This window comes from Pantherophis guttatus, chromosome 1, assembly GCF_059756535.1.
Source record: "Pantherophis guttatus breed Tessera chromosome 1, ASM5975653v1, whole genome shotgun sequence".
Lineage (NCBI taxonomy): Eukaryota > Metazoa > Chordata > Lepidosauria > Squamata > Colubridae > Pantherophis > Pantherophis guttatus.
Genome location: NC_142063.1, coordinates 74407024 through 74425730, shown reverse-complemented (window position 1 = coordinate 74425730; position 18707 = coordinate 74407024). Strand labels below are relative to the sequence as shown.

Below are 18707 nucleotides of genomic sequence, written 5' to 3'. Positions count from 1 at the left end.
CCTACTGTTTCTGATGGAAAATCTGCTCCCAACCAAGCATCATATAGAAATGGCATGGATAACAGATAAGTCTAATGTAGCAAGAGTAAGGATAGAGAGGGAAGAGAACTGTGAATGCTCTTATCTTCAGAGTCTTAATAAAATTGTACTGTGGTGGTAAAACTATTAATGGGGGGAGGAACCAATCTATCTGCTTTGTGAGAGAGGAGTGGGGAAGAAAAAAAAGCAACATGTAGGCAATTTCTTCTTTGTCTGACTCTTCCTCCCACAGCACAGCAGAGAGGTTGGAGAGGAAAGAATTACAAGGGAGTAAGCAGGCACACAGTGGAAATACACTGGGCTGTTTGCATAGTGTGCTTGTTGCTACCAGTGCCAGCACATTGTTTTTCATGTGTATTCCCTAGTATGTGTCTACTTATTCTTGTGTAATTCCTTTCCATGTAGAATATTTGTGTCACCATAATACAAAAACGGATAGAAATAGCATGTAGTTTAAGACATTTTGAGAGAGCATACTAGAGTTACTTTTACATAAAGCCAGATTTATCATGTTTGGAGAAAAAAAAAATCTTACCTATGTTTCCAAAAATTAGTATTTCTCCTTCAAGAAGTACTTGAAATCAGTTTTTCATACAGCTTATTTAAATATTGTCAAACATATGCAATCAAATCCCATGTTAGGTATTGTTTCATCCCAATTTTATTTATTAATTAAATTTATATTCTGCCAAATTTCACAACTTTCACAATTATAAAATATAGTAATAAAAGTCCACAATAGTTTAAAATTAAAATTAAGATGAATTACAATCATGATGTCACAATTGACTCCCAAATCCACCAGAATATCTCTGAACTAGTTTTGGAATGTAATTATCAATAGAGACAATCTCACTGACACAGGAAAACCATCCCAAAGAACCAAAACCATAACAGAGAAACAATCCTTTTAAGTTAAATAAAGAAACATTCTCAGGTATACCAAATTTAGTTTTTAGTTCTCGATTTTTTTAAAATCTGCATCACCATAGCTAAGGTACTCCAAGGTAATAACAGGAATCCTTTAAAAAAAACTATTAGGTGTTCTTAAACCAGGGTAATCCTATGGCTTTTCATACATAAGACATGTGTTTAAGATCCATTATTTTCTATATATATCTTTAGCTGTATTAAGCACAGTATTAAAACTGATCCCTAAACAAGCAACTTTTCCAACAGGCAAACATGACATATGCATTGAGAATCTTGAAATATGACTTCCTAAATTTAAAAAAATGTTAGAAGGTTATTCTTAGAATAAAAGGAAAGAATAAAAATATAAAGGACTCTTAAAACATTATTCGGGAGCCATTGCAAAGATCTCTTCAAGAGTCTGTGAGAAAGGTATAACAATAACACAGCAAGACACTTATGACAAATCTTGAAAACTAAAGATACCAAAGATTGTACACTTATAAGACATGGATGATCAAATTGTTTTGCAACTTTTGAAAGACAAATCAGTTTGGGCTGTACAGCGTTCTGAAAATACTGTGGAAAAAGCTATTTTTCTGGGAACATTTGTATGTATTCTGCGGTTGCTGCATGATCCTCAGAAGAGGTACAGCTATTACAAAAGTTACAGTCAAGTGTTATATGTGTGCCCCTTTCAGTTTGAAGCACCATTGTGGAGCTGAATCTAAAGCATTGCACAGGCCTGAAATCTGAACCTTTTTTTGCAGTTGGTTGCTTGAATATATTATTTTTTAGGATTTGAATTAGTTTGGCCTGGGGGGGGTGGGGGGCGTTCTCAGCAAAAGATAAAAAAATAGAACTGTTTTGAACACTTTGCTCATTACTTGATTTTAAAGTTTGGTAACTTAAGTTAAACAATAATGCAGATTACTATTTATTATCTCTAAGCAAGTTACGTTTTATATAGTAAAAATCTCTTTCTGCTTAAAGATAGTTTTCTACAAGCATCCATTTAAGAATTTTAAATAAGTCCTGAAGAATTTTTATGTATATTTTTTCTGGATTCTGCATTATTGCTTTCTTTTATGACCATTTAGTTCATTTAAGTTTCAGTGTAATGCAGAGGAAATTAATATAGGTAAATCCACTGTATCAATTATAGACTGGTGTAAGATAGTGTCCATGTCCTTTTACTAACTAGAAAAACTATTCCAAGTGGTTTGTGTGGGTGTATGGACAAGAGGTCAAAAAGATGATTTTCTGTACTATATTTTCAAAATACACTATTGTCTTCGTTTAATATTTCTAATATTGTAAAAAATACTGCTCCTCAACCCCTTTTAAAAGGTTTTGCCACTAAAGGTTATCAGAGCTTCAGAAAAGCCTTTCTGAGTGGAGTATGACATGATTTTCTTATCCAAATAGGATAAACATCAGTTTAAAGAAAGTGATTTAAATAGGGGAAGGTTTGCCCAAATCAGTCATAGTTGTTAAGAACAAGTTGCCTTGTTATTCCCTTAACTGAATGATTGCACTAAGGCCCTGATGGCTAACCTGTGGCACGCGTGCCCCAGGTTGCATGCATAGCCATATCGGTGGGCACGCGAGCTCAGCTCAGGCGCACATGTGCACACCAGCCAACTGATTTTTGGGCCTTCTGGGCCCACTAGAAGTAGGGAAACAGGCTGTTTCCTGCCTCCGGAGGGCCTTGGGGGGTGATGGGGAAGGCCTGTTTTTCTCTCTCCCCAGGCTCCAGAGCTTTTCTAGGAGTCTGGGGAGGGTGAAAATGGCCTTCCCCACCGGAAGTTGGCAAACGGGCCGTTTTCGGCCTCTGGACGGCCTCCAGGGGGGTGGGGAAGGATGTTTTCACCCTCCCCAGACTCCTAGGCTCTGGAGCCCAGAGAGAGAGAGAAATGGGTCCACCGGGCCATTGCGTGCTAGGCGCGGGGAGTCGTGCGCGCATGCACAGGGGCGGGGCGCATAGAATTATAGGTGTGGGCACACACGCACGCAAAACTCACCCACCTCCTGCACTCTCTCCACTTCTGGCACGAATGGCAAAAAGGTTAGCCATCTCTGCACTAAGGGATATTGGTAGTGGATGTTTTTGTTAACCATATAAAATCAACAAGTCTCAAATATCTGTCTTATTTGTTTGCTCAGACTTCTTTTACATATTCATTAGGACCTACATTAATAAAAGGTAAAGATATATCAGACATCAGAGAAAGATTGTAAATAGATTTTCACAAGCTATACAGCTCCTCCTTGAAATTATTTCCATGAGGTTGCAGTAGAAAGTGACTTTAAAATTATTCTAGTTACAAAATACAGATATCCTTTGAATGTATTTGTAGACTATCAGTCTGTGGCATGAAAAGTTTCTTAAATTTTTTCTTCAGTAGGTCTAGAATCAGAGTGGATTTGATTTAAATCGAGTTGATTTAAATCACAATTTAAATCATGATTTAAATCACTAGTAAAAAGGCTTGATTTAAATCAACTCGATTTAAATCATAATTTTTAAAGAGCAACTGTCATCTCTGCTACTCCTTTGACCCACTGTTGACTCACCGATAGTCCCAGTGTTGCAGAATATACAGCCTCATGCTACATAACTAAGCTCCATTTCATGCTGAATAAACTAAATTATTTATGTATCTTAAATAGAAAACTATCTTATGATAGATTTTTACCCCAAAAGTTTTTTATTAAAATAAATTCGATAAAAATCAAAAAAATCCGATTTAAATAAAAAAAATCTGATTTTTTAAAAAAAATCATTGATTTTTATCCACCCTGTCTAGAATCCTTGAGCCTTGAGAACAAAGCTTTGTCATTAATCCACATTTTTATCTTGTACAAATACTTTAAGAAAAGGGATTTAGCAGGGAATTAAACATTTTCTTCTCCATATCTAATAAGGTCCAGCTAGTTATTAGTCCCCACGCCATATTGTTTGCTTTTGATAATTGCAGAGAAATATTTAGCATAACTCCAGTTTGGTCCTTAGTCCTTTGAAGCTAAAACAGACTAATATGTTCATAGAGGTATTCTTGTTTACAGAGATGAAGGTCTGTGCTCATTTTAGAATCTTAACTATTAAATTTCAGTAATAGTGAATACGTGTCAAAATAATCTTGAAAAATTTGTCCAGAAATTCCAGTCTATATTCTATGCTACGGAAGGACTTTAAAAGAAAAAAGAGGAACATGGAGGAAAAAATATCCTCGTGGCTTCTGAAGATAAAAGCCCTAACATAGGTGAATTGTAAAACTGTGTTATCATGTCTTTACTGCATTTTATTGAGCAATTTCTAACAGCTGAGATACCTTCTAAAATTAATAAAAATTTACTAGAAGTTAAATGTAGCTTTTTTTCTACTTAGAATCAATATTGCTATTCAGATAAACAGCAATAATTAGAAAAATATTTATCTTTGTAGGCTTTACAATTAAAAGATCTGTCTATTTTGTAGGAGATTATATTATAATTTACTATCTGAAAGGTATTTTTTCTTCTTTCTCAATCTTTCTGAATCTTTCAATATTCAGCAGCATTGTTAAACTTCAAAATAAATTTTTAACTTCCTTTGAAAGGTGTTACTGTTTAAAATATTTTTGACAATGCAAGCATCTTATACTGTTTTTATTTTGCAAAAGAATAATGTATGATTGCTGATGTACATCAGCATTTCAGATTTCACACCTTCATATTTGAAATGAATGAATCATTTCACATGTTAGTGTATTGCTTGAATTCTAATTCAGGGATAAGCAAAATGAATTTGTGTCCAAAAAAGATGGTTTCTACCGTGTTTCCCCAAAAATAAGACCTCCCCTGAAAATAAGACCTCCCCCAAAAATATTATCTCCAATAATATGTAACTGCATATGCAGCTGGTCCCTGCCATTTCCTCTGGTTAGGGGACAAAGCTGGAAATCAGGTAAGACAGCAAGAGGAGCCCCATCTTGCTCCACGCACCCCAAAATAATAAGACCTCCCCAAAAATAAGGTGAAGCGCTTATTTCAGGGTTTAAAAAATAAATAAAACAGGGTCTTATTTTTGGGGAAACACGGTATATATCCCTGGATATAGAAGTAACTTTTCATGAAGACAAATTTGTCATATGACAATAGTCATATTCAGGTCATGCCAGTAATTGCCCTGGATGTGGAGATATCTGCTCTATTAGAAAGGCTTTTATATATTTATTTGATTACGTTGAAAATAAAAAAGTATTTCATTTTGTATGGTAGATTTATTTTCTGCGCTGCTCTTCAGAGATGTGTTATGTAACATTTATTTATGATAATCCTGCCACGTTCCTTTCTCTTCAGCTAATAGGCTTTCCTGTCATGCTGAAAAAGAAATCTCTTATTTCTCTTTATTTCTGAAGTGTTATCCTTATTGTTCTCTGCTGCTCTTTGGAATATGAATTATGCATTGTATGTGTTTGTAAATTAAAAAGCACATTTGAATAATGAATTGAGGAGGGGGGTTTGGTAAATAGCTACTGGATAATTTCACAGTGTACTTCCTTTGTGTCTAACTTAGAAATTTACAGAACTCAGCAGTTAGATTCACCTCTGAAATCAGAGGAACTACATTATATGAAGCCCAATGCATTGCATTGTTGCTGACTTCTTTCTGGGTAAAGTACAGGATGCTGCTTATTATTTAAAGAAACCTTATAAGGCAGGGGTGTCAAACTGGCAGCCCATGGGCCGGATACGTTACACGCAGGCCACGCCCACCCAAGTTCCGCAAAGGGAAAAAAGTCACGAAATGTCACGTGACTGCAACAAGACGCTGCGAGTTTGACACCCATGTTATAAGGTAGAAGGCCAACCTCCATGAGACAATGCTTCTTTTTGTAACTATATGATTCATGCCCCACAGCCCAGCTCACAAAAATTATCTGGGGAGACTTAGCTACAGTTGCTCTAGGCTTCTCTTGAGAAAACTTTTAATCGTCTTAGTTCTTTGGAATGGTTGCCCTGCTGCATTAATGGGTTTAACCTCTTTGCTTCTATGCTTTTAAAAAAGCTATAAAAACTTACATTTTAAGCCTGCTTTCACTGCCTTTACTTAATTTTTTTTTTTTTTTTTAAAGCGTTTTAATAGCTTTGGGTTTATTTTTAGATGTATATTCTAAATCAATGAGAGAACCCATGTTGGTGACCTAAGTTTAATAAATAGAAAATTAGAGATCAAGTGTCAGGCAAGATAGAAGTAATGGTGATCTGACGTCCATTGCAGTGTTTTAATCTTGACAAGGACAAGTCTTTTGACTTTAAATAACCTCATATCAAATTTTAGAATTGACTTAGCCGCTGTAAAGCCTGATAGTGAACATTTGATGTCGAAAGCTGTGCTTTTCAAAAGTAATGAAGTGAGATAAAACTGTTTTATTTTGATGAGAAAATGTTCTCATCTTCTGTTATCTTTTCAGAATTTATGGTGTGCCATGAATCAGAATTTCCTGTTTCCTCCCTCTTCACTTTCTCTAATTAAATTCCTTGACTTTTCAGCCGCTTAAAAAACATACTACAACCATATTGCTGACATCAGTGCATAATTTTCCTTCTGCGGTGTAACTAGTTTACACAGTACAGTGATATTTAAAAAGTTCAGGATAATTAATTAGCACCAATATGAGCAATTCTGCAGATAGTTCTTGAGATTATGTAGAACCTCCCAAATATGTAATAAAAAATACAAAAAAAGGTAGGAAGTTCCTGAAGCAGATTCCTTCCCACAACCGTATTCTCAGCTTGTGGTCTCTTGCTGATCCTTTGGGAATTGTAGTATGACAGTACTTTTCCTACATTGATATCTCATGAGTTCGGAAGAATGGAAATCAGAAAATGAGTATAATTTACTCAGGATTGAGGTCCAAGGAAGTGATATAAATTTAACAAGGTAAGATAAACAAAGCATGACTTTTGGGATTCTTCCCAATAATTATAGGAGGCATCTGAGTTCCATATTCTCTGTTGGGTTGTTTGACCAAGAGAGTAGAGAGTGGAGGTTTAGATGCTCAAGAGCCTTTCAGACCGGGGATAAGGGTGGACGTGTTTTTCTCTGTAACCTTTGCCGAATGCAGACAATTTTCAAACTCAATATTTTATTTAGTTGTCTTTGGCCTCGTCAAATTTTATGGAATGATTTTGTGTTATTGATAAACATACTTTATCATGTAAAGATGAATTTCAAGGAAGTTTATAAGGGAGCTTATATGATTCTGTATGGTTGGTTCATGGGATAATCCGTTCACCAGACTGTTGCTTTTGTTTTCATGCAGGAAATAATAACTGTAGTAGGTAGTGGATAATGCTAATTAACAAAATGTATTTCATGTATTTAGTATATCCAAACTTACTAGTGCACCTGTTCCCTTTGCAGAGGTTGATGAGCTGCTGTGTTCTCTTAAGCACGTCCAACACACGCTGATAGATCCACAAAGTCAGGAGGAAATTGCTCTCATTTTACAGCTTGTGCAAAATACTGACTTTCAAAATGCATTTAAGATACACAATGCTGTTACAGTGCATATGAACAAAGCAAGTCCTCCATATCCTCTTATCTCCAATGCACAAGAACTTGCACAAGAGGTATGTATGGTGTACATTCTTATTTTAGTAATTAAAGTACTAGTAATTACTTTGTTCCAAAGTAGTCCTAGGTGTGGCATTAAAAGTTTTCCATAATCAAATTAGTATTTGCTTTTCCTTGTCTAGAAGAAAATGCTTTTTAGATCCCAGAAGTAATATGTATGAGAATTTAGGTTTGCAAATATACTATTTCATATTTTTAAATACTATATTTAAGAAATGTGAAGTTTCATTCTCTAAAGAAATATAAAAGTATGTAAATATTTCTTTATATTAATACAGTAGTTAAGATCACAGTTCTGCATGTCCAAGGGAACATGCATATGTTTCTTAAATAGCACTGCCTCATTATAAGAACATCAAATAATTTTTGAAACAATAAAAGTTCCTCAAAAACCTTTTGGCATGACACAGCAGCTTTTTGACCAGACATCCTCAATCCTGCCTGGATCCCCCAATAATTCTTGGAATTCCTACAGCCTGAGAAAATGCCGTACTATTCTATTTAGCATTTAACTGCTTTTGTAAAATTAAAAGTATTTAAAGATATAAATAGATGCAATAATATTCACAGAAATTACACATCTCCATTCTTACATCAAATTTGTTATGATTGATTTCCAGCTACACTTTAATGCCCTCAAATAGTGTTTCATTCACTAAATTTGGTTATATAGCAAAACCAAACTACTGAAATCTTTGTATAATGTTTAAACTTCTTTAAATAAAAATATAGATCTGGAACATAAATTTTATATTAAAAAATTGAATAATTCCTCGGGTCATTTTAAGTTTTCGAATATTTACGGATAATTGGATAAATATTTGTTACAATCTGCATTGTACTTTGCTATTTTGATGTTAACATCCAAACACTTGTAGCACTTTTCAGTGTGTATGAGAGTTCATGACTGGGAAGACATGGTAACAAGGTCAGCCAATGAATAGGCATAGCAAATAAGCCAGCCAATGGGGACTGTTTGGAAACTGAAACAGTTTTGGAGGCTGGGCATGACTCAGCTCTGAGAGTGTGCAAAAGTTCCAAACTGAATTGAAACTGAAAACTCTTCTCTCCTCTGCTGTTGGTATTGTATATTTACTTCATGTGTTATATTGTATATAAAGAGAAGTTAATGAATCTTGTTAAATCAGTTATTACATAACTATAGGCGATTAACTAGAACCCACAAAAAATATAATAAAGCAGAAAGCTAAAGTAAAATAGTTGCAGCAAAATAACTGAAGTACTGTATAACAAATTCAAACACAGATTTGTATGTCAGAGGTAGTCCTTGGTTAATGACTACTCTTCAACTGTTGGAACTTGTGACTAAGCCAAACAAGAGATATTTATTACAGGTTCTCTAAGTTGCAACTGTTGCAGTGCTCCTGTGGTCACTTGATTGTGATCTGGGGTGCTTGGATTTCCAGCCATCAAAATTTCCTGGGTCATCTGATGGTGATTTGCAATCTTCCCTACCAGCTTCCCTGCATTTCTGCATTCTTTTAGAGAGTCGTTAAAGCCACTTGGAGGTTATATGTGTCTTCAGTGTCACCTGTGTAGCGCAAATGGGTGTGGGCTTTCAACAGAGGGGGAAGGGTATGACATCTATCTCCAGTCTATAACACAGTCCTTTCAACAGTTCCAAGAAGACTCCGCACCCATTTGCACTATACAGGTGACGCTGCGATTCTCTAAAAGATTGCAAATGACCAGCTGTCTGCAAGGAATATAAATCCTTCCATTCCCCATCATCCAGTCAGAGCTGAAGAAGCTTCTTGGATGAGAAGCGAAAAACAAGGAAGTCCAGTTGCCTCTTAAAATAGCATGTTTGGGACACCATGAACTGGATGACTGAGAATCTCCTTAGACATCTAAGTGCTATTGCTATTGCTGTATGTATCATCCTGAATCCTTATACGTAACATGCAAAACCTCTCAAAATTATGCTGCCAAAATGTGTTATCTAGTCATTGATTTTTCAGTAATATATTATGTATATAAATGTTTGTATATCACTTTACTCTGGGATTCTGAATGATTTTCAGTAACTGTTAAATTTAAAAAAAAACTTCACTCTGAAAAACAGCCCACCAAAGTTAAACAGCGACAGAGAGAAATCAGCCTATCAAGGTAGTCCTACCACACAATTATAATTAAAACAATGATATATCTGTGGAGATTCTCAGTCATCTAAGTTATGGTTGTCCCAAAGGTGTTTTTTCAAAAGCCAACTGGACTTTGTTTTTCCTTGAAGATGTTTATCTTCTCATCCAAGAACTGAAGAAGCTGAATAAACAAAGAAAGTTCAGTTACCTTTTCAAAAAACACCTTTGAGGTAAAACAATGATAATATGAAATAGCATTTGATGTCTTGCAAAAGCCTAGCAGAATGAGAACTCCGTGCATCTTTGAGGCATTTTCATAGTGTGGGAGAAACCCCCCAAAAAAGAGCAGCCTTGGACTCTCATCCCGTTTACTTCAGGTAAGATGGAGAACTTCAGCATTCCCTGCCCTCAGGATAAACACATAGGTTGGGTTCTATTTATTCAGGATAGAACAGTTAACCCCCTATCTAGTCATGTTTGGTAGTATCCCACCATTCCCCTCCTGCAGGAGTTAGAGATCTACTTAGATCTCTGTTTTCTGGCTGTTTTCCAGAGACATTTGGAATTGGAAGATCGATCCTTGAATACTCTGAGGGAGTGTTATATTAAAAATGAATGTGGTCTCTGATTTCTTTTATCCATTTACTGTATTAAAAAAATAGGAAATCAAGGTTCGTGTAATATACTACACTATTTATAGAAAAGATGTTCTTGTGTGAAAAATAAAATAGTATTTTGTTTATGATGGATGGTAACTGATGTCACATTTTTGGTGTTCTACTTCCCAGGTACAAAATGTTTTGAGACCAAGCCATCAAAAAGATGGGCTGGAACTTAATTCTTTATTGAATGCTCCTCATGTTCAGGTAGGAATACTCTGTTTTAAAGTGTAATACATTCAGTTTTTTAAATATATTGTAAACAATATATAGATATCTACTGGTTTTTTCCTCTATCCACAGTAGTGGTCAAAATTGTGGAAACCTTTTGGGAAAAGTGTATTTTTGAGTTTGATGGCTAATAACACCACTTTTTGGGGGAGTTTCAAGATAATTATATTCCACTGCTGGAATGGCCTTGGAATAGCCCAGACCTTAACCCAATTGAAAATCTATGAAGCCAACTAAAGAAACTTGTTAGTCAGAAGTGACCCAGAAATAAAACCCAGTTAATAATAGCAATCATTCAATCTTGGTTTCATATTATAGCAGCTGCAGAACTAAAAGACTTGGTTTACTCCATGGGAAGATGTTGTAAAGCCATAATTCATGCTAAAGGTTATCCAACTAAGTATTAACCGACATAATTTTTGTCTATCTCGTTTTTTTCTACATGTTTCACTTTTCTTCTTTATACTGTAACTGCTATTCTAATAGCAAATCCTTCATAAGAGTTATTGCGTTACATTCTTGATTAAATTATCTTTCCATTGATATATAATTTTATGGTACTACTCCAAAAAAATGTGGTGTTATTAGCTAGTTTTAGAAAATACATTTATCCCAAAGGTTTCCACAATTTTGGCCACTACTGTATATGGTAAATCTCTGATTTCAAAGAAATAATTACATAATTGAGATAACTACAAATGTATTTCTATTGGTATTTGTGCAACAAAGATGAAAAATCAAAATTTAAAACAAATTGATTTGTTGACTGTGAACATTTCTGAAGTGTCAGTTGTAAAATGCTAGCAATATGAACATGTGAGTACTTTTAATGGTACCAGAATCAGACTTGGCATCGATAATGGCCAGAACAATTATTTGCTGTTTTTCATAGAATAACATGAATTAATAATAAAAAACACAATAAATGGAAAACAAATCCCTCTACATTAACTTTTATGCCTTGTATTGATAAAACCCCTTATTCCTTGAACTACAATGGGTCCAAGGAATACTGGTAGTCCTTGCATAGCAAGTACTCATTCGGCAGCCTTTGGAAGTTATGATGCCATTGAACAGAAATTTATGGTGGATCCTTGAAGTTCTGTCTCTGTAATCACATGATTGCAATTCAGGCACTTGGCAACTGGCCCATAACTGCTGTCTTCTGACAAGCAATGTCAGTGGGCAAGCTGGCAGCAATTGCTGTCGTGTAACAAACATGCATGCCCGTAACAAATATGCATAAGAACTGCAACAAGAACTGCTGTTGCATTCATATGTGGAACTGGTGGTCTCAGTTACGGTTGTTAATTAACTGTACTTGTACCATTCCTTAATTTGACTGTCCACCCATATGGAATCAGAAGAAAATACAAGAAAAGTGTCTTCTGGTTAATATTACATCCAGTATTGAATTTTGCATCCAGTACTGAATTTTTGTGGTACTTTTACCCTGTCCTGCTTACTATTTGGTACATACTATAATAAACACAATGGTACAATTTACTATAATAAATTTTAAGTTTACTGTTTTGCACCAGGCACTACTTTTGGCTCATGATAAAGTTGCTGAGCAGGAAATGCAACCAGAATCAGTGGCAGATGAAAAGTTATATGAAAATGTTGGTGTGTATGGAGGAGAAACAGTTAAAATTGTTCGCATTGAGAAAGCTAGAGATATTCCATTGGTAAGTATACTAAATGTGATCTGGAGAAACACTGACTGCCATATTTTTCATAATGCTTCATTTGATTATTATAGTACATTATAATACATTATCTGAAAAAAGGGAATACAGTACTCTTTCTCAGGTATATAAAAATGTGCAAATCATTTTCCCACAGAACTACTGGCTTTGTGGACTGATAAATAATGAGTTTTTGCTCACATTCTCAGATTCTCCTGAAAATTCTGATCTATTTTAAACAAATTCAAGTGCTGGTTTCTCATATATATTTTTCTGCAAAAATTGAATTGAAAATTGAGCATAATTTCGGTATTTATAAGACATAGCTCTCAATCTTCCTCAATATATGAATATGCTAAAGACTAATTTAAGAAACCTATTAGGTATTGCTGTTGTTTTCCATATAAAGTATGCTAAAAAAATTGGTATTACAGATTTTTTTATGAATCTTTATAATTCATTTCAGTAAACCGCTGTGCTTTGGATAAACTACACAGCAGGATTGTTTTCCTCTGCTACACTACACTAATTCTGTAATTGCACTCATATTCATCACAGTATATAGAAACAATTGTAGAGATGATCTTGGAAAGGAGGAGTCATTAAGGGACACAATTTGGGGAAATGAAAAACCTTGTAGCAAATAGCCTTTGATGCTATTTGCTACAAGGTTGGGTAAAAAGAAACTCTGATATCCTTTCACACTTCTGCTTATTATACCTTATAAAAATAGTTTTGCTGGAATACTTGTGATGTGTTTCCTGACTTGCCATATCTTGAAAGGCTGACAGGATACATGCATCTTTACCATTATATCACAACTTTTCTTCCCAAAGGATATTTTTGTTTTTGTCACTTTATATTTGTATGATACATTGAAGAAAAATGGGGGCGGGGGATTGGTTATTTGTTCTGGCTCTGTGAGCCACAAAATCTAAGTATAACATTGTACATTTATTAGTAGAGAGATTTAATTTTTTTTAATGATTGGCACAAGATGCCATAAGGCATTTTGTGTTTTTGTTGTTGTGCTAACAATAGAAACATTACCTAGAAACTGTAATTTCAGTTTTCTTTCTTTTCATTCTATTTTTAGCCTACTCCTGAAAGACTGCAGAATACCATTCACAAACAAAAATGCATGATTCTCTTGCAGATTTTCTGTCTTCTGTGTTAGTCTGTGGAATAGATCAGACCAATTTTAAGATGTCTGGACTTCAATTCCAAAGTTCCCCAGCCAGCATGTAGAATAGAAGTCTAGACATTTTAAATTTACCATGGTAGAGAAACACTGGAATAGACTGACAGATTGATCTTAAGGTGCTTGAGTGGTGGTTTCAATCTGGTTCAAATCAAACTTTTTTTAATTTTAATAATAAAGTATTTCTCCTTATCATCTCAAATGTTCACTTTCTATTACATAGGGTGCCACAGTGCGAAATGAAATGGATTCAGTCATCATTAGTCGAATAGTGAAGGGAGGTGCTGCTGAAAAGAGTGGGCTGTTACATGAAGGTGATGAAGTTTTGGAAATCAACGGAACTGAAATTCGTGGAAAAGATGTTAATGAGGTTTTTGACTTACTGGTATGTTATGTCGCTTATTTGATAGAGCCAGTTTGGTATAATAGTTAAGGCATCGGGCCAGAAATCAGGAGACAATGAGTTTTAATCCTGCCTTGGTCAAAAAGCCAGTTGGGTGACCTTGGGCCAGACACTTTGTCAGCCCTAGAAAGGAGGTAATGGCAAACCACTTATGAAAAATCCTGCCAAGAAAACTGCAGGGACTTGTTCAAGCAATACAATTGAAAAAAAGGGGGGTGGGGCAAAGAAAACTTCCTGATGTTATCCTTAGCACGCCAATTACAAATGGCAACAGTTTCAAAGAATCAGTTCTTGGAGCTCCATCAACTCCCATTTATAGAAGTCAAAAATTTTGTTTAGGATGAACTTTAATGGCATGCATAAGCTTCTAAATTTATATTTCTGGAATGTTTAATCTTTATGTTGTAACTATTTCTGATTTAAATACGTTTTACCAACCAAATTTCCATGTATATCTTAAAATATAATGAAAATGGCTTAACATCTGTATGTTCCACCAAGAAAGGCTGATTATCATATTGTTAATAAAAAAAACAGTACAAAACACAACACAGTAATTACAAATAAATTGAATTGCTTTGAACCCAATAAACAAATATTAACCCTAAAACAATCAGCATAACAATACATTAAGATGTGCATGGGATACAGCCTAGTGCTTATGCATCCCTAATTTAATTTAAAACAAGTATCTTACCTTGAGTACAATGCCAGCTTGATGATCTTGGCCCAGTCACTTTCTTTCAGCTCAGCTCATCTTACAGAGTTTATTTATTTATTAAAAATTGTTGTGCCATGCATCTCACTGGTACAGTGAAGTTGTAGTGGGGAAAATAGGAGGAGGAAGGAGCATTACATATGTTTACTGCCTTGAATTATTTATAAAAAAGATTAGAGATTATAAATAAATAAACACACAAATAAATAATAAATCATATCCCACTCTTTATTTGAAAAACTCTTCTAAAAGTTCTTTGGCATAAAGAAATGAAAACAATAACAGAGTATGTATAGTGTCAGAATCCAGCAGATTAAAATATATTGGAATATTGACAAAAAGTTAATTTATAAATAAAAACCGGGAATACTCTGTCTCCGAAGTGTGACCTGAATAATGGTACCATTCTCATTGCTAATCTGTTTATGATGTTAGGTCTGATACGCTTGGCCGATTTTTAAAAGAAGAATAATGCAGCATTTTATATCAGAATACATCCAAATGGAGTGAAATATAGGATCAGCATACAGAAAGAAGACAGAACAGTAATTTACCAAGAAACCTAAGATTATTTTAAATTATCATTCATTGATGCTTTTCTTCACAGGCAGACATGCATGGTACTCTGACATTTGTGCTGATTCCAAGCCAGCAGAACAAGCCCCCACCTACTAAGGAGACAGTGGTATGTGATATGTGAACTTCACATAACAGAGGTTCAGTTGATGTTTATACGCTGGATTTTTTTAAAAAAATATTCTCTTTATTTATATTGTTTATTTATAAAACTTATTGGCCATCCATCTTACCATAGGGGAACTCCAGAAAACTTACAGTGATAAAAATATATCTATACATATATGTTAAAACAAAAATAAATTAAAACCAAACATTAAAATCTAAGGACATGTTATTCAGAGTCACTTGACATTTCAAAAACTAAGCAACTTCAGACCACCTATTCCTTGATTCTTGGTTATAGCAATCTAAAATTCACTTTTTGAATTTTACTTAGAGTCCTGCCCCAATTTATTACTTAGAGTCCTGCCCCAATTTATTATTTAAAGGAAGTATTCAGGCTTTATGAGAAGGAAAAAAATTAATTTAAAAAGACTCTTGAGTCTTGTATAGTTCTACAAGTGTCTGGAGCAGTAATTTGAAGAGCAAATTCCTTTTCTAACAGGCAGGAGAAAATAAATAGGATGATAAAGGGTTTCTGAATTGTTATGTCCACATTTTAGTTGAAGAAGCTTTTTGGATAAGAAGCGAAACGTTTTCAAAGAAAAACCCAAAAGTCCAATTGTCTCTTGAAAAAGCACCTTTGAGACATCCACATCTTAGTGGTTTCCCTAGTATCTGTTGTCCCTTCCCCATGAGAAGCATTGGGAGAAGTACAAGGACTAGTAACAGAGAAGAGAAAATCCTCCTGGGCTGGCAGCTTTCTTGTTTCTTAACATGAATAAATTTACTAATAGTGCATCCTGTAAAATCTAAAACACCAGGATAGTCAAACCTCCTCTATCCAAGAACTGCCATTCGTGAGAATGACCAGTGCAGTTTCCAACTCCTGCTCAGGTCTGAAACCAGAATGCCCGGGGTCTTAGTTAGTCCATATCCTCCAGAGCTCTTTGTGTATTGGCCCCACTATGTTCCTAGTCCGCTTTCCTCCTCCCAAAAAAAGAAGGGTAGAAATTGTTCAGTTTTGTTAGATTGGTGCCTGGTTTCTTGAGAAGTGGGCAAACCAATAGTTCTTTAAGGACTTCTGATAGCTCCCACTTAATCACAGCTGAGATCCAACTTCGAGTCTCCTGCCTTACTGCTTTAATTCATCAGATGGGGGACAGATCGAGTTCACAAGTGGCAAAGCTAAGATTGCAGAGGACTCTGTTCACTTTAGGGGATCTGTGGGTCCAAAAGCCTCCCAGATAAAGGTACAACATGTTACTTCTAACATTTCTATAGATTCTGCTTATCCATCTTCTAATTGGGAACATAAGGAAATAATTTTATCTATGAAATTCTCAGGTTACATTCATTTCTTGAGCATCGTTCCAGCTGTCTCTTTGCCTCCTTCACTTCACAATGCTTCTCAATAAATCAAAGAACTGCATGGGTTCAGTGGGCAGAGAGTGCCTAGTCAGGGTACCTGTTAAGCACCCTAGTTGTCTCTATATTCCAGTATTCAGCAAGGAGCCTAACAGAAGGCTGTCCAGGTTCCTGGGGAACTCCAGGAAATCTGTTGAACCCATCAGATGTTGTGTCCATTGGGAGTTTTAATCTGTTTTTGAAGTAAGGGTATTTAAAAAGGGGCAGGGGACTTCTTACTAGAAATTAATCATTAAAATTGTCTATCCATTTTTGTGTTTGCATATTTTTTTTGTCCTAGATACATGTGAAGGCTCACTTTGACTACGATCCTTCTGATGACCCTTATGTCCCTTGCAGAGAGTTAGGGCTGTCTTTTCAAAAAGGAGATATACTCCATGTGATCAGCCAGGAAGATCCAAATTGGTGGCAGGCTTATCGAGATGGAGATGAAGAAAATCAGCCTTTGGCAGGCCTCATTCCAGGTACTTAATGTTAAGAAAAGCAGAAAATTCACATGGACAGTCATAAAATATTCCCACCCCACCCTGCTGGGGATGACAACATTTCAAATGCTTTATATTGGTCTCTTGAGCAAAGAATTTTTTTTTTATTTTGTATGATGCTTTCTAATATAATACAATCATTATTCCCTTTTTGAAGAGTTGACAAAAGGCAGAAGCAATAGCACAGTTAATACCAGCAGTTTAGTGACCTGGTGTTCTCTTAGGTTTTTAATCATGAAAACTTAATGTTTGGTTATGTGCTCATTTTATTGTTACATCTTCAACAATAGTATCATGTTTTAAAACTAGTTTTTCCTGTATATTTGAAGTGTAATCAGTAATATTGAAATTAGAAGCAAATATGTGCAAGTGCTATTGGTCTTAAATAAAATATGTATAAAATGTATTGAAGTTACAAAGGGAATATTCGCTGTAGGGCAAAGGCTTGCAACTGAAATGGCTCCTACTATATATAGCAAATAATAAATTTAAATTTATTCATGTTAATAATGCAGGAATCCTACTGTTTCCTTAAGATACAGCAAGATAGAATTGACCTATTAATAAACATTAGTTTGGGAATTTATTATTTAAATTGCTATAAATGTACTTTTTCACAAGAACAAAAGCATTCTATTATTGTACCATATTAATGACTAGCAAAGTATCACAGCCCTTTTTATTAGTCCTTTAGAACACTACAATGAAAATAGATAAAGATCCCACCTCCACCCTATTTATGTGCTGGTTCCTTTTTAACTCAGTTTTTGTTAACTTTTAATGCTGTTTTTAATATTTTAATATTTTATATCACTGTTTTATGATGTTGTAAGCCACCCACAGTGATTCAACAATAAGATGGACAGCATATAAATTTAATAATTCACTAGAGAAAGCAATTAAGTTTGGAAGAGTTAGTGGTAAAAGGAAACTAGGACAGCAAAAAACTCAGTGGCTGTACAGCATGAAAGCTGATACCAGCCAGAGCATAGAAAAAAACCAAAGTGTAGTGCAAGATTGGAAGATATGGAGAGACCTGGCCCAAAGAATTGTCAGACACAACTAAATGAATATCATCATCATCAAAACAAAAAAGTAGACATAAAAAGCAATAAAATTGCATAACATAAATTAATAGAGTAAGATCTATTTATTAAATTTATATGCTGCCCATCTTATTGTTGAATGACTGTGGGTGGCTTACAACATCATAAAACAGTCATAAAATATTAAAACATTAAAAACAGCATTAAAAGTTAACAAAAACCGAGTTAAAAAGAAACCAACACATAAACTGGGTGGAGGTGGGATCTTTTCAAAATACTATCTCCAATGAAGGATGCCCCCACAGGACCCCCAACTAATTGGCTGAGCCAGGTCTTCAGGCCTTTTTGGAAGGCTAAAAGGGTGGGGACAGATCTCACCTTGCGGGGCACAATGTTCCAGAATAGGCTCTTGACCCCATCAGCCAAAGTTCCTTGGCCAACTGGATTCATAGGAAGCTCCTACTGCTAGAGCAAGTGGGGTGAGCCAAT

At 35.0% G+C, this 18707-nt stretch overlaps 1 protein-coding gene across 4 annotated transcripts in view; it reads left to right on the top strand.

Moving 5' to 3' along the window:
* PALS1 (protein associated with LIN7 1, MAGUK p55 family member) overlaps positions 1 to 18707 on the top strand; it is a 50357-nt gene that overhangs the window by 21509 nt on the left and 10141 nt on the right. For all 4 annotated transcript variants that reach the window (XM_034417590.3, XM_034417593.3, XM_034417592.3 and 1 more), the window contains exons 3-8: positions 7364 to 7572; positions 10470 to 10547; positions 12113 to 12259; positions 13684 to 13845; positions 15189 to 15266; positions 16968 to 17151. In XM_034417590.3, coding sequence (XP_034273481.2) covers positions 7364 to 7572; positions 10470 to 10547; positions 12113 to 12259; positions 13684 to 13845; positions 15189 to 15266; positions 16968 to 17151 — 858 coding nt within the window. The remainder of the gene's footprint in view (positions 1 to 7363; positions 7573 to 10469; positions 10548 to 12112; positions 12260 to 13683; positions 13846 to 15188; positions 15267 to 16967; positions 17152 to 18707) is intronic.